This window comes from Pogona vitticeps, chromosome 3, assembly GCF_051106095.1.
Source record: "Pogona vitticeps strain Pit_001003342236 chromosome 3, PviZW2.1, whole genome shotgun sequence".
Taxonomy (NCBI): domain Eukaryota; kingdom Metazoa; phylum Chordata; class Lepidosauria; order Squamata; family Agamidae; genus Pogona; species Pogona vitticeps.
This window is the reverse complement of record NC_135785.1, coordinates 116750545-116764144: the sequence shown is the minus strand read 5'-3', so window position 1 is coordinate 116764144 and position 13600 is coordinate 116750545. Positions and strand designations below refer to the sequence as shown.

Sequence of the window (13600 nt, the reverse complement as noted above, 5' to 3'; positions counted from 1 at the left end):
AGATAGTTTTAAACTCCTTGGAATATTATGAAGCACACCCGGAGAAACAGATGGCCATAATATTCTTGGATGCGGAGAAAGCCTTCGATAATCTTGATTGGAACTTTATGATATATTCTTTGGAAATACTGCAAGTTGGAGAAAGATTTATGAAATATATACTGAACAAAAGACAAAAGTGAGAATTAATGGTGAGTTGTCAAAAGAAATTCAAATACAGAAAGGTACTAGACAGGGGTGTCCACTGTCTCCACTCTTACTTACAGTGGGGTCTCGACTTATGAACGACCCTACTGGCGAACAATTCAACTTACGAACCCGCCCTATAGGGAAATAAGGACTCGACATACGAACTTCCCTCGAGTTACGAACAGGAAAATAGTGCCCCCTCCCTCCCCTTAGAGGCTTCTGGAGGGGGAAAAAAGCTCAGAAACTTAAAAATAAATAAAAGAAAGTCACTTACCAGGCCTTGGTAGCCTCCAAACAGCAGGAAAAAGAGCAGGAAACAGCTAAAATCCCACACCAGAAGGGAGCCTGGCAGCCATTTTGTGCTTTTCCCCCCGCTCTTGCCCCCTGCTCTCCCCGCCTATCAGCTGATTGGCTGGCTTTGAAGAGGCTTGGGGAGGCTTGCTCAGCACCTAAAAAGCCTGCCTGTGTGTCTTTGTGCTGAAAAACCAAATCTGGCGGCGGATGAAATTGGCAATTATAGGCCCGTCGCCAGTGTGTCCTTCCTCAGCAAAGTGGTTGAGAGGGTGGTGGCAGACCAGCTTCAGGCGCTCTTAGACGAAACCAATGCTCTAGACCCATTTCAGTCGGGCTTCAGGCCACGCTATGGTACAGAGACGGCACTGGTCGCACTGCTGGATGACCTGTTGAGGGAGGCCGATGGGGGCAATGTGTCCTTGTTGGTCCTCCTCGACATCTCAGCTGCCTTTGATACCGTCGACCACGGTATCCTCCTGGGGAGGCTCTCCGAGCTGGGAGTCGGCGGCCTGGCACTTGCCTGGCTCCGCTCCTTCCTGGAGGACCGCCCCCAGAGAGTGCAGATTGGGGAGAATGTCTCGGCCCCGTGGAATCTCAATTGTGGGGTTCCACAGGGGTCGATCATCTCCCCAATGCTGTTTAACATCTTCATGAGGCCGCTGGGCGGGGTCATCAGGGGGTGTGGGGCATCGTGTCACCAGTACGCTGATGACACACAGCTCTACATCTCTTTTACTCCAACTTCAGTGGATGCCGTCCAGTCCCTTCAGCGCTGCCTGGACACCGTACTGGAATGGATGCAGTCAAATGGATTGAGGCTGAACCCGGACAAGACAGAGGTCTTGAGGGTGGGTGGCCCTCCCGTCAGTGGCATAGGTGACTCCCTTTCTTTTGGAGGGACGACCCTTGCCACAAAGAGTGAGGTCCGCAGCTTGGGGATACATCTGGACCCGGCACTAACCATGGAAACCCAGGTGGCGTCCGTGGTCCGTTCTGCCTATTTTCATCTATGGCGGATTGCCCAGCTGCGGCCATATCTTGATCGGGGGGCCCTCACTACTCTAGTCCACGCGCTCGTAATCTCGAGACTAGACCATTGTAATGCACTCTACGTGGGGCTGCCTTTGAGGCTCTTGCGGAAACTCCAGATGGTCCAGAATGCAGCAGCCAGGCTTATTAGTGGGGTGAGAAAATATCAGCACATCTCCCCCACTCTGGCTGCGCTGCACTGGTTACCTATTCGTTTCCGCATTGACTTCAAAGTATTAATGATTACATATAAAGCCCTAAACGGTTTGGGACCTCAATATTTGGCAGATCGCCTCCTCCCACCCAGATCTACCCGAGTCACCCGACATAGCCAGCAGGGACGGCTGAGGGGACTGACGCCGAGGGAGGCCCGGAAGGAGAAAACAAGAAACCGGGCCTTCTCGGCAGTTGCCCCTCAGCTGTGGAACACACTTCCCACTGAAATTCGGCTGGCACCCTCGCTGGGTGTGTTCAAAAACCAACTAAAAACATGGTTATTCAGACAGGCCTTCCCCCCAGTCACCTAAGTTCCTTCCCCCTTTTTTCTGGTTCTTAATGTTGCCATCTTGGATAATATTAACTATAATAATTGCATTATGTTAGTTATTCTTTTATATTGTTTTAATGTGTTTTAATTTTTGTAAGCCGCCCCGAGTAGACCTTGTCTAGAGGGGCGGGGTAGAAATTGAATAAATAAATAAATAAAATAAATAAATAAATAAATAAAAACATGCTATAAAGTTGGCTTCATTGAAAAAAAAATATTTCAAAAGTGCTTTGCAAACTGTTCCCTGCCTTCCCCCTCCTTTCCTGAACTTAAGAGAAAAAAAGAAAAAATATCCCCCTGTAGTAGCAGAAGGCGGAATAGCAGCTTCCCATTAGTTTCTATGGACGGAAAAGAGCAGATACGGATTAAATGGTTTGCAATGCATTCCTATGGGAAATGCAGATTCGACCTACGAACTTTTTGACCTATGAACCACCTTCCAATACGGATTAAGTTCGTAAGTCGAGACCCCACTATCTTGACTCTAGAAATACTAAATGAACAAATTAGAGATAAAAAGGAATTGAAAGGATTGAAAGTAAAAGGCCAAGTCTATAAACTTCAGGCTTTTGCGGACGACTTAGTCATTATACTGGAAGATCCACTGCATTCAATAGAAGACCTGATGGTAACGCTAAAAAACTTTGGTGACATGGCAGGAATGAGAATAAATAAAAAGAAGACCAAAATACTTACTAAAATATAAGAGAACAAGAAAGGCAGAAGCTAACAGAGAAGACGAACTTCCAAGAGGAAAAGAAAATTCAATATTTAGGGATACAAATTACAAAGAAGACGAGCACATTATTTAAAGATAACTATATGAAATTGATGAAGGAGATACAGAACAATTTGGAGAAATTGGATAAATTACAATTATCATTACTGGGAAGAACTGCGAAGATCAAATGAGCATCTTGCCAAAATTTTTATTTTTATTTCAGTCAACCCTTACGTATCTTATTAAAACAGTCCTTTTTCAAAGAATTTAATAGATCCACCACTGATATGGTATTCTCCCTCCAACAGTTGCAGGAGAAATGCAGGGGACAACAACAGCCACTCTCAGTGGCCTTCATAGACCTGACAAAAGCATTTGACTTGGTTAGCAGGGATGGCCTCTTCAAAATACTTCCCAAGATTGGATGTCCACCTTGTCTCCTTAACATCATCAGGTCCTTCCATGATGGAATGAAAGGCACTGTAGTTTTTGACGGCTCAACATCAGATCCCTTTGACATCCGAAGTGGAGTGAAACAGGGCTGTGCCCTCGCACCAACCCTTTTTGGGATCTTTTTTGCTGTCATGCTGAAGCATTCCTTTGGAACTGCAACAGAAGGTGTCTATCTCCGGACTAGATCAGATGGAAAGCCCTTTAATCTCTCTAGATTGAAAGCAAAGACCAAAGTCCAGCTGAAATGCATGCGGGACTTCCTCTTCGCAGATGATGCATCCATTGTTGTCTACTCTGCTGAAGACCTCCAACAACTCATGAATCGTTTCAGCAAGGCCTGCCAAGACTTTGGACTAACAATCAGCCTGAAGAAAACACAAGTCATGGGCCAGGGTTGGACTCACCTCCCTCTATTACCATCTCCACACAAGAATTGGAGGTTGTTCCTGACTTTGTGTACCTTGGCTCAACCATCTCTGACACCCTCTCTCTAGACGTCGAGCTGGATAAACGCATTGGCAAAGCAGCTACCATGTTCTCTAGACTCACAAAGAGAGTATGGCTCAATAAGAAGCTGACGACACATACCAAGATCCAGGTCTATAGAGCCTGTGTCCTGAGCACACTCCTATACTGCAGTGAGTCCTGGACCCTTTGTGCCCAGCAGGAGAGGAAGCTGAACACCTTCCATATGTGTTGCCTCCGACGGATTTTTGGTATCACCTGGCAGGACAAAGTTCCAAATAGAGTAGTCCTAGAATGAGCTGGAATTTTCAGCATACATACATTACTGAAACAGCGACGTCTATGTTGGCTTGGGCACGTTGTGAGAATGGCTGATGGTTGGATTCCAAAGGCTCTCCTGTATGGAGAATTAGTGCAGGGAAATCGCCCCAGAGGGAGACCACACCTGCGATACAAGGATATCTGCAAGCGAGATCTGAAGGCCTTAGGAATAGACCTCAACAGATGGGAAACTCTGACATCTGAGCGTTCAGCCTGGAGGCAGGCGTTACATCATGGCCTCTCCCAATTTGAAGAGACCCTTGTCCAGCAGGCCGAGGCAAAGAGGAAGTCACAAAAGCAGCAAAACCAGGGAGCTGGACAGGGAACAGATTGGATTTGTCTTCAGTATGGAAGAGATTGTCACTCTCGAATTGGCCTCCTCAGCCACACTAGACGCTGTTCCAAGTCCTCCATACAGAGCATGTTACCATAGTCTTTCGAGACTGAAGGATGCCTACAGTAATAAGATAATTATGAAATTTATATGGCAAGGTAAAAAACCAAGAATTAAAATTAAGGCAATGCAAGATGCTAAGCAGAGGGGTGGCTTTGGTCTTCCAGATTGGGTTCTGTATTATAGATCTTGTATTTTAGATTGGATAAAAGAATGGATAACTTTAGAAAATGATAGATTACTCAACTTGGAAGGATATGATTTGCAATTAGGTTGGCATGCTTATCTATGGTACAAAAAGGACAAAGAGCAAAAAAATTTTAATTCACACATGATAAGAAAAGCTTTATTGGGAACGTGGAGAAAGATTATACAACAAATTTATTACAAAACACCTGTATGGGTGTCACCTATAGAGGCCTTTACACGCCTAATTTCATGACAAAAGCAAAACTTTTAAGATATCAAGATTTATTAAAAAAGGATGGTGAACTAAGGTCCAAAGAAGAGTTAGAGTCACAGAATGTTTATATAGATTGGTGGTCTGGAGCACAATTGGAATCTAGTTATACAAAAGATAAAACAGAAGGTTTCTACTTAGAGCAAACGATTTTTGTTAAGCTCTTGTTAGGTTCAAAAGAACAAATTGTTAAGAAAATGTATAATTATTTGCTGGAAACTAAAATGCAAGATGAAATGGTTAAAGAATTAAGGAGAATATATATAAGATGTTTTATAGGTGGTACATGACTCCAGAAAAATTGTCAAAGATATACACAGATGTATCAAATGAGTGTTGGAAATGTGAAGCACAAGTGGGAAATTTTTATCATATGTGATGGTCATGTAGAATAGCGAAACAATACTGGAAAAGAGTACATGCTATGTTACAACAAATATTGCTTTGTGAGGTACCATTAACTCCAGAACTGCTTTTACTGAGTATGATACCTGACAACATAGATAAGTCAAAAGATTATATAGTTATATATATTGTTACTGCAGCCAGAATTTTATATGCTAAAAATTGGAAAAGCCCGACGGTACCGAAACAAGAAGGATCTTATTGAAAAGATACGGGAAATAGCGGAAATGGACATTTTATCAGAAGTGATGAAGGACTGTCCTATACAGAAGGCAACAGAAAGATGGGATTTATTCAACAAGTGGACTGAATTAACAGGCAGCGTATGAATACCATATATTGAAATAAGAACTTAAACCTAGAAGGCAGAAAAGAGTATAATCTTAAAAGAGTATAATATTATAAAAGAGAATAATCTGACATTTTGATATGGCAATAGGTATAGAATGGATGTCAGTATGTTATTGCTTCTCTTCTCCCCAATTAATTCCAATTCCCCCTTTCCTTTCTGTCACCCCTTTTGTTAAAAAAATAAATTTTTTTGGAAAAAAAGAAACAAACCAAAGACAAGCCATCACTTGTCAATTTACCATATCATGAAGTGGCTTGAGAAGAAAGTCGATTCAGAATATTGGTAAATTAAACACTTCCTTGTCTCCATCAAGCAGTCATAAAAGTTAAAAGATGATTAAGTGTATGAAGTGATGCAGCACATCTGTGTTGCTCTAATATACTTTAAAAATGTTTTTAACTTCCCCCCACCACTCCATGGAGCCAAGGAAGTGATTAATTTCCTCAAATCCTGAAGTTCCTCTCTCATTAAGTCAATTCACATTACTGGCAAATTGACAGTGGGCTGGTGCTGACCAAAAAGGGTCACTTGAGGTTCACATGCCACTTGGATATGAGGACAACACCAAATGGCATACCGGACATCCTAGTGATCCTGTCTGGTCCACACCAACCCGCTCCAACCAAGCCATGTAGCTGAGACCTGATTCACTGCATTTGGTAATCCGCAGCTTGTCCTCCTCCTCCTTTGCCATTTCCTCAGATGTGTTATGTGCCTAAATTATATAAAACACTTCATTCCTAAAATTCAAGTTTCAGTTTGCAAAATCCACCATCTGGATTTAGACTAATATGCTCTGTTGTTGTTATTATTATTATGGCAGGATCATCAGAACCAAAGTGCAGCAGCCTTTCCACCCAACACCAGATGGAAGTGGGACAGGAGTGAGTGCACCTGGACATACTATAGGTAAGAAAATGCTAGAGAGTTGCCGGGGGGGAGGGGGAAGGGAAGAGGCAGAAAGGGAGTGATTTCACACAGAGGTTCAGTGTATATTGCAATAAAGTGGCAGCTAACTGAGATGAAACCACTATCTTGTATGTTCCTTCAAAGCCAACAAATCACCAGGTTTAAATTTTTGCTAGATCTTGTGCACAGAAGACACCTACCTGCATTTCTGTTTGTGATTTTTCTTCCAATATGTTTTTCATAAATTCAGTTGCTTGGAACATTGCTTGGAACATTTCAGTGTAGCAAATATTCTGTAAGAAGGGATAAGAAATTATGCCTCTCTCAGGTACTTCATGTGACTCCTAACACGGTTCTCCAAATCATTCCTGCTAATTGCCCATGGTCTCAGGAGGAGGAGAACGAGTAATATTATACCTTTCTGCCTAGATGTAAAAAATATCCTTCTGAGATATGTTCCACCACCAACCACCTTCATGTTCATAAATAGGTGCTAGTTTGCAATTAGGTTTTTACTCAGAAACAGATTGCAGTCTCAGGTCCTGGATGGAGAAGCCTTCTGGACCATGGTGACAAAGCATGGGGATCATGCTGTTCTTTTCCAGAGTTAGTTTGTCAGAATTTCTCGGAATTGCACACTGATATGCAGCTGTTACTCATATCCATCATATGTGCTGCTAAAAACATACCGGTGTCTCTTATTTCTGCATATGCTTCGTTTGCTTCACACAAGCAGTACCATGAACTCCAATGAAATTTTGAGACATATTCATTGAATGAAAATAAGAGGGAGGAAATCCCATCAGATAACAAACCCATTGTGAAACGCCTTAGTTCATACCTTTCTTGGTTCACAAAAGAAAGTTCCTGTGACAAGCAGGATTGCTTCTTAAAGAAAGAGTAGTAGTCCTTCTACCCTCATGTTCCATAAATCTGGAATTTTTGTGTAAAGAAAGAGAAGACCAGGGCATAGATGCCTTTTCATGTGTCATTGGGAAGGAGACAGGGAACATCTTTCTACCTAAAAGGAACTTGGGACAGCTCAGAACTTATACAAGGATAATTCCAGATAAGATATATATATATCTATATCTTCTTAACATTTAGTAACTTTTTCTATAATTATTCTTTTGCTACGTTTGGTAAATCTTTAGTAAACTTCAAGAATGTATCTTTTTAAAAAAAAACTGACAACCAAATTTGGTGCTCCAGTACTTTGTTTAAAGCTTTAGACAGAAATATGTCATGTAGTTCTGCTCCAATAAGTTTCTTGTTAAGAATGTCGTATGGAATGTTTTCTGGCATCATCAAGAACTTGGAAAGTTACTTTTTTAAAAAGAATAATTGTCACTGAATAACATTATTTTAAAAGTAACATGTTCACATTGGTTTTTAATTTTTCATGTTACTTTATCGTTCCTTTATAAACACATCTTTAATAAAGGGGAAACCCTTAAAATTCTCCCCCAAGAAAAATCCCTTATAATTACCTACCCCATAAGAGATAAAATACAATGAATAAAGGTTACTCATTACATGAAGGAGAGTATGTTGCAATCATTGGCTGAAATCCTGTTGATCAGTATAAGCTGAATTATTTATAATCAGTTCCTCCCTCAGAAACAAACTGCCCACACTGTTCTTAAGAGTGCACTCACACCATGAGTGGGTGTGTGCATTCCCTCTCTCCTGGGAATAGCAGCAGGGATGGCTTGTTTACCAGGGAGGAATGAACCAAAAGTTCCAATTTGACTTGCACGAAGCAACAGGACATTGGCCATTATGTTATTTTGCAAAAGGAACATTGTATTGATGTCATTATTACCCTGTCGTAGGTAATGCCATCATTACTTGTAATGCATTACTTCCACTCTGGCATCACCATTGACAAAATTACATGACGTGCAGAAAGAATCACTTGGGAATAGTGATTCGGAAAAAGGGTGTATGTGACTGATGAAGGAGATACAGACATACCTGATTAAGATATGGGATCCTAGAGGAGATTGGACTACTCCTATTACTTTTTACATTTTTATCACATACTTTTCACATCAGCCAACATAATATGAGTCATCTTGCTTAACTTGACTTTAGAAGTGGGCATATTTCATTCTGGAACTGCATATTTCCACCACCACTATGTTTGGAACTTCCCATAGTGTATCAGGTTGCCCATTTGAAAAGCCCTGTAACCTGCAATGATCAGTGTGTTATACCTGAATGAAATACATCAGTAGAAAGAGCAAATAAAGCTGGTTAAATCCATGGTATCTTAATTCTAGAATGCTGTTCAACAAATCCTCTAGCTTTCTGACTTTCAGCACTTACTGTATATCTGCTAACTAGTACTTAGTTGGTAGTTAGAAATATTTGCTTTTTGTCTACCAGGAAGAACTAAAGGCAAATAGGATGGCGAGTGATCAGTTCAAAGCAATGTTTACCATATTTGCCGGCGTACAAGATGACTTTTTTGGCCCCAAAAACATGCCTCCAAGTGGGGGGGTCATCTTGTACGCCGGGTGCACTTAATTTGGGCTAGGAAGGAGGTGCCGCTGCTGATGCTGCCACTGAGTAAGTGACGCGGGGCTGCGCCGGCCAGAGAGAAAGGCAGGTGGTCAGGCAGGTGGTCAGTCCGGAGGGAGGAAGGGAAGCAAAGCCGGCATGCCTGAGCGGCCAGAGCCCACTGCCCCGCGCCACTGAGCCCACTCGACCGCGTGCCGCCAGAGAGCTGCTTCTCCTTCCCCTCCTCCTCCTTCACCGCTGCCCGCTTCCCTTCCCTTCTCGCCCTTGCCCCAAAAACATGCCTCCAAGTGGGGGGGGGGTCGTCTAATACGCTCAGTTGCCTTGTACGGCGGCAAATACGGTATATAAAGCCTGACACCTTCATTTAAAAAAACATATTGGACACTGAGATTGTCAGGCTGGTGGGAGTATTTACATTCACAGACAGTCTTCTACTTCCAACATCTTCTGGGTTGCTGAAGCCAGCAGGAGATCATAGTGGCATTTCTCCCGCCCCCCCCCCACTCCTAGCTTGCATACTTTTAGTCCAAAATGTTACCATCCAATGAAAGCAAAAAGAGAAGAAATGGTATACAGAAAGCTCTGCTGAGTAGAGGACAGGGGCTTTGGATTCACTGGAGACAAGGTCACCCGTAAGTGTGTTTGATGGAACATTTTTAAAAATACGAATAAAACACACATTTTTGGGGAAAATATTTTACAATATGATGCATAAATATATCATGCATAATCTTAGAAGAGGCATTCCCCCTGTGTGTGAGAGAAAACCTCTTGTTGAGGGATGGAACACACCAAAAGGGAAGCAGCACATGGCTGAAAAGAGAAATCCAACAGGTTAAACCATGGTATTAGTCCTAGTCAGTGGTATAAATCCTAACACTTTTTTAAGCAATTAGCTCTTCATTGGGAGACTGTCAGAAAAGGGATTAACTCCCATCTATTGCAAGCTCAGCTACCACTGTAAGAATCAGTAGGTCAGTGGCTCATTTTGGAGCAAGTCATCTAAGAAATTGTAATAGATATGGACTATTTCTTTTTCTGTCAGTCCCTTGATGAAGAGCTAATTGCTCGAAAGACATTGGGATTTATATCACTTGGATTAATACATTTGTCTCCTGCATATGTTGGTTTTCTGTTTCTTTTTTCTAAAATTAGGTCCCTGTTTCTTCCCACGCTTTATCTTTTTATAGTCAGTTCTGCCTGCCTGCAACCTGAGGTTTGTGTATATACTATTACGGAAGATTTTTAATCTACGTCTACACAGTATTAACAGGCATATAATGTCTTTATATGCGTGTGTGTTTTCAACTCATTTTAACAGTGCTGTTAGAGTTACTGCAAATAGCCCATGTTCCCAAATCTAATATTTAAAAAAACTTTAAAGTCAGCTTTCTTTACCAATGATGCACAATATTCTTTTTTATTATCTATAATATATATATCTATATATTTAATTCCTCAACTTGTCCTCCCTAAAAAGAGGGATATACATAAATTTTGTACTATTTGAATTTATTTCCACATAACTAAATATAATTGAATATATATTCATTGTACCTATAATATAATTAGTTTTAATAATTAACAGACCAGCCATCTAAAACTCATATGGCCAATTCATGGTTTGATCACAAAGGAAACAGATTGAATTTTGGACTGCTTGTGGAGCAGTCTGGTGCCATCCAGTCCCCAGCAGTCACACAGCTTATGGGGAATTGTGCCCCGACCCAACCCTGAACCCTGCTACAGGGCTACTCCTTTTTCAGCTGGGCTGAGTGGTTTCCCCAGTGTTCAGAAGGGTCCCTTTAGGAGGAATCGCTACCTTAAAAGTGAACCTTTCTGATGCTGTCAAGTACATGCCTTTCCAGCCATCTGATTGTACCCTTAGTTTACTAATTTGTTGGTTGTCCTTATGGCAATTTAAAAAAGTACACTACTACGTATACTAGGATGCATAAGAAAGCATAGACTGGTTCAGTGTAAAAGAGACTGCAATTTTGAGGGTGGGGCAGACTGCGATTTGGAGGGGTAGTGGGCATATTTGGAATTTGATACTGTTACAAAATGGCAGCAATGGGGTGCAGTGTTGCTTACTCACAAAATGGCTAGCATGGTTGGGATGTCCAGCTGTAAAACAGTCCTCTGAATAGAGGTTTTTAAGGCTAAAAGAAAAGGAACTTGATAAACAACACAACAGGTAGTTATTTTACTCTGTTTCAACATGTACAACAAAAATGTCAACAACAAACATAAGAGGACAGAAGCGGGAGGCCAAGTCCAAAATAAAAATCATTCTTTTAAACTTGCAGTTTTCTGTTCAAACACCAGTTTCACAGAGATGAAACTGAGAACAAAGTTTTAGTGGAGTGATATATCATTTGCCCTTGCAAAAAACAAGAAAATAATAACTTTGTATTATCCAAACTGGTATTGTTCAGATAAGCATATACATTTTCCTCAGGCAAAATATGCTTCCTCCAAAGCCAAACACAGCTAACCACCAGTGGTGTAGTGTTAAGTGTCAAAAGACAGGTGTGTGACAGTCCACATTGCCAGCCCCACATAAGGAGAGTACTAAAATGCAGGCAGCAGGATTGGTCAGGAGTCAGGACTTAATGGGGGCATTATGGCCATAAAGTATCTGATACTGATTAGGCATGTTGTACTAATGTTATGAGAGATTAGTCAGGCCAACAGCACATATTGGCAGACATGCTCTAATTCAGCAAAGCAAATATGTTTTTTTGTTTTGTTTTACAAAAGGCTAGCTCCTGATGCGTTGATTTAGACCAATCCAGTCACCAGTGTTTTTTAATGGGGGGGGGGCTGGCTATAGGGACTCACATGATTAATTTACCCCCATTCCACTGGTTACTGAAGAAGCAGGACCAAGGATGTCACAGGAGTCTGGGAAACCTGAACACCAAGAATAGGAGGCAGGTCTACGAAAGGGGGCTTGTGAGAAGGAATGAGGAAAAGAGCTAAAAGCTAAAGGGATAAATAATCAGCCTACCCTTTCCCTACACTGCTTTGGTTGACATTATAATATACTAAGGGACCTTGAGTGGAGGCTAGGGAAAACGAGGCTAAATTATAGATGATGCCTGAGGATATTTATGGAAAACTATTATGATATATCCGTGTACCTGTTTTCTATGTCTTGAAATTTCTTGGAGCTAACAAAAGCAGTGTTGAACTCCTTGATAATTCTGTGGTTTAGGTATCAGGTCGGGGGCTTGATTCCTCCTTGACAGAGGCTGGACTCGATGTTCCAAAGGGTCTCTTCCAGCTAAGATTGATTGATTGATTGATTGATTGATTGATTGATTGATTGATTGATTGATTGATTATACTGTCACTCAGTATTTTGAGCTGCTTTTTAGTAAAACAGAGAGTATACTTGTGCAATCAAAGATACAACTTTAGAGACAAAGATTAGTACTTCCCGATGTGACACGCTCTCTTAAAAACCAGAAGTTCTAGAGTACTTGGTGCACTGGGATGTGGGGCAATACACCATAAAAACTGATTCCAAAGACAATGGGAGCTGCTGTGGCTGCTAAGATAATAAAGAATTGTGTTTCTCACAAGTATCCTACATACCTTTCAGAGAATTATCTTTCTGAAATGTTAACTGCAAACAAAGTGAATCTATTGAAATGGATATGGACTACCTTAACATATCTTATTAAATGAGATAACTAAACCACCACCACCACCACACCAGTAACTTATTTTCAGTGACATGTGCACTGTCCTAATGATTTTTGCACACAGCTAGTGGCAGCAGCTGAAAGACATTTCAGCAAGCTGCAAGCTTCAAAACTGCAATCATTTTACTATGGGGCAAACACTATTAAGCTACCTAGTCATTTTGACTCTTGACTGTGAATTTGCAAGAGTTGTTATCTCTGAGAAGATTAATTAATTTGCAATGAAAAGCTCTTCCAAAAAAGTTTTTAAAACATTTACTTCTAAACAAAATACTGAAAGTTTAATAACTTAGGACCAACCAAAACATTACGGAAATAGTTAGCAGGGCTTCTAGGACTTTTATCAAGCCAGATATTATATTAACAAACACATCGGGGGGGGGGGGAGGAGTGTTTTGAAGTGTGCTTTTTTAAAAAAAGCACCAGGGTGGCCACAGTGTCATTTTAGAAATACTGAAAATGTAACTTCAGGATCAAAACATAAGTTCTTATTTCATTACTCAAATATGAATATGACAGGATTGCATTGTGTGTCTTGAAGAGGATCCATGTTAGAAAATGGTGGATGGGCTTCTCTAGACAGCAGCCCTACTTAGGCGTTAAGCCTGGAAATGTTCAAGGCTCAAACACAGTAGGGATGGTGGCACACACATGATCCACAGACTCTGTGTCTCCAGCCCAACTGCAAATCACACAGATCTTTGCATGTTCAATGTGAAGATATGCACAGGCACTACAAACACATTCAGGGCTGCAGCTGATGGAAACACTGTAAGCATATTCAGCTGAATATGCTTCTAATATCTATACTGACTAAACAAA

General features: G+C 41.2%; 1 protein-coding gene across 11 annotated transcripts in view; it reads left to right on the top strand.

Annotated features, from left to right (window-relative positions):
- PAX2 (paired box 2) overlaps nt 1-13600 on the top strand; it is a 160033-nt gene that overhangs the window by 55468 nt on the left and 90965 nt on the right. For all 11 annotated transcript variants that reach the window (XM_072994931.2, XM_072994927.2, XM_072994925.2 and 8 more), the window contains one exon: nt 6454-6539. In XM_072994931.2, coding sequence (XP_072851032.1) covers nt 6454-6539 — 86 coding nt within the window. The remainder of the gene's footprint in view (nt 1-6453; nt 6540-13600) is intronic.